The sequence below is a fragment of the Buceros rhinoceros genome, unplaced genomic scaffold, assembly GCF_000710305.1.
Source record: "Buceros rhinoceros silvestris isolate BGI_N320 unplaced genomic scaffold, ASM71030v1 scaffold24866, whole genome shotgun sequence".
In the NCBI taxonomy this organism is placed as follows: domain Eukaryota; kingdom Metazoa; phylum Chordata; class Aves; order Bucerotiformes; family Bucerotidae; genus Buceros; species Buceros rhinoceros.
Window position 1 is genome coordinate 840 of NW_010417272.1, and position 290 is coordinate 1129.

At 69.7% G+C, this 290-nt stretch overlaps 1 protein-coding gene across 1 annotated transcript in view; it reads right to left on the reverse strand.

Moving 5' to 3' along the window:
* Positions 1-290, reverse strand: part of LOC104495216 (protein-arginine deiminase type-3-like) — a gene marked incomplete at both ends in the record, with an annotated part of 3427 nt that overhangs the window by 828 nt on the left and 2309 nt on the right. The window contains one exon of the mRNA XM_010138157.1: positions 212-290. Coding sequence (XP_010136459.1) covers positions 212-290 — 79 coding nt within the window. The remainder of the gene's footprint in view (positions 1-211) is intronic.

Genomic DNA, 290 nt, shown 5'->3' on the forward strand with positions numbered 1-290 from the left:
GCGCCCCAGGAGCGCCCCCCGGCGCAGGGCTCCGCGGCCGCCAGCTCCATCCCAACCCGGCAAAGCCCAGCTGGGCGGCTGTTTCATTCATCCCGCTCCCCGTCCCCTCCCCGCTGGGTGTGGGGGTGTCCCATGTGCGCCCCCCACAACACGTCCCCGCGTTTGGCAGGACAATGGGAACAGGAACCTCCTTTTCCACGCCCCCCCCTACCTTGGAACATCGCCGCCTCCCCAAAGCCCTCCTCTTGCTTCTCCCTGAGGAGCTGGTAGCAGGCGCTGGGGCTGGCCAG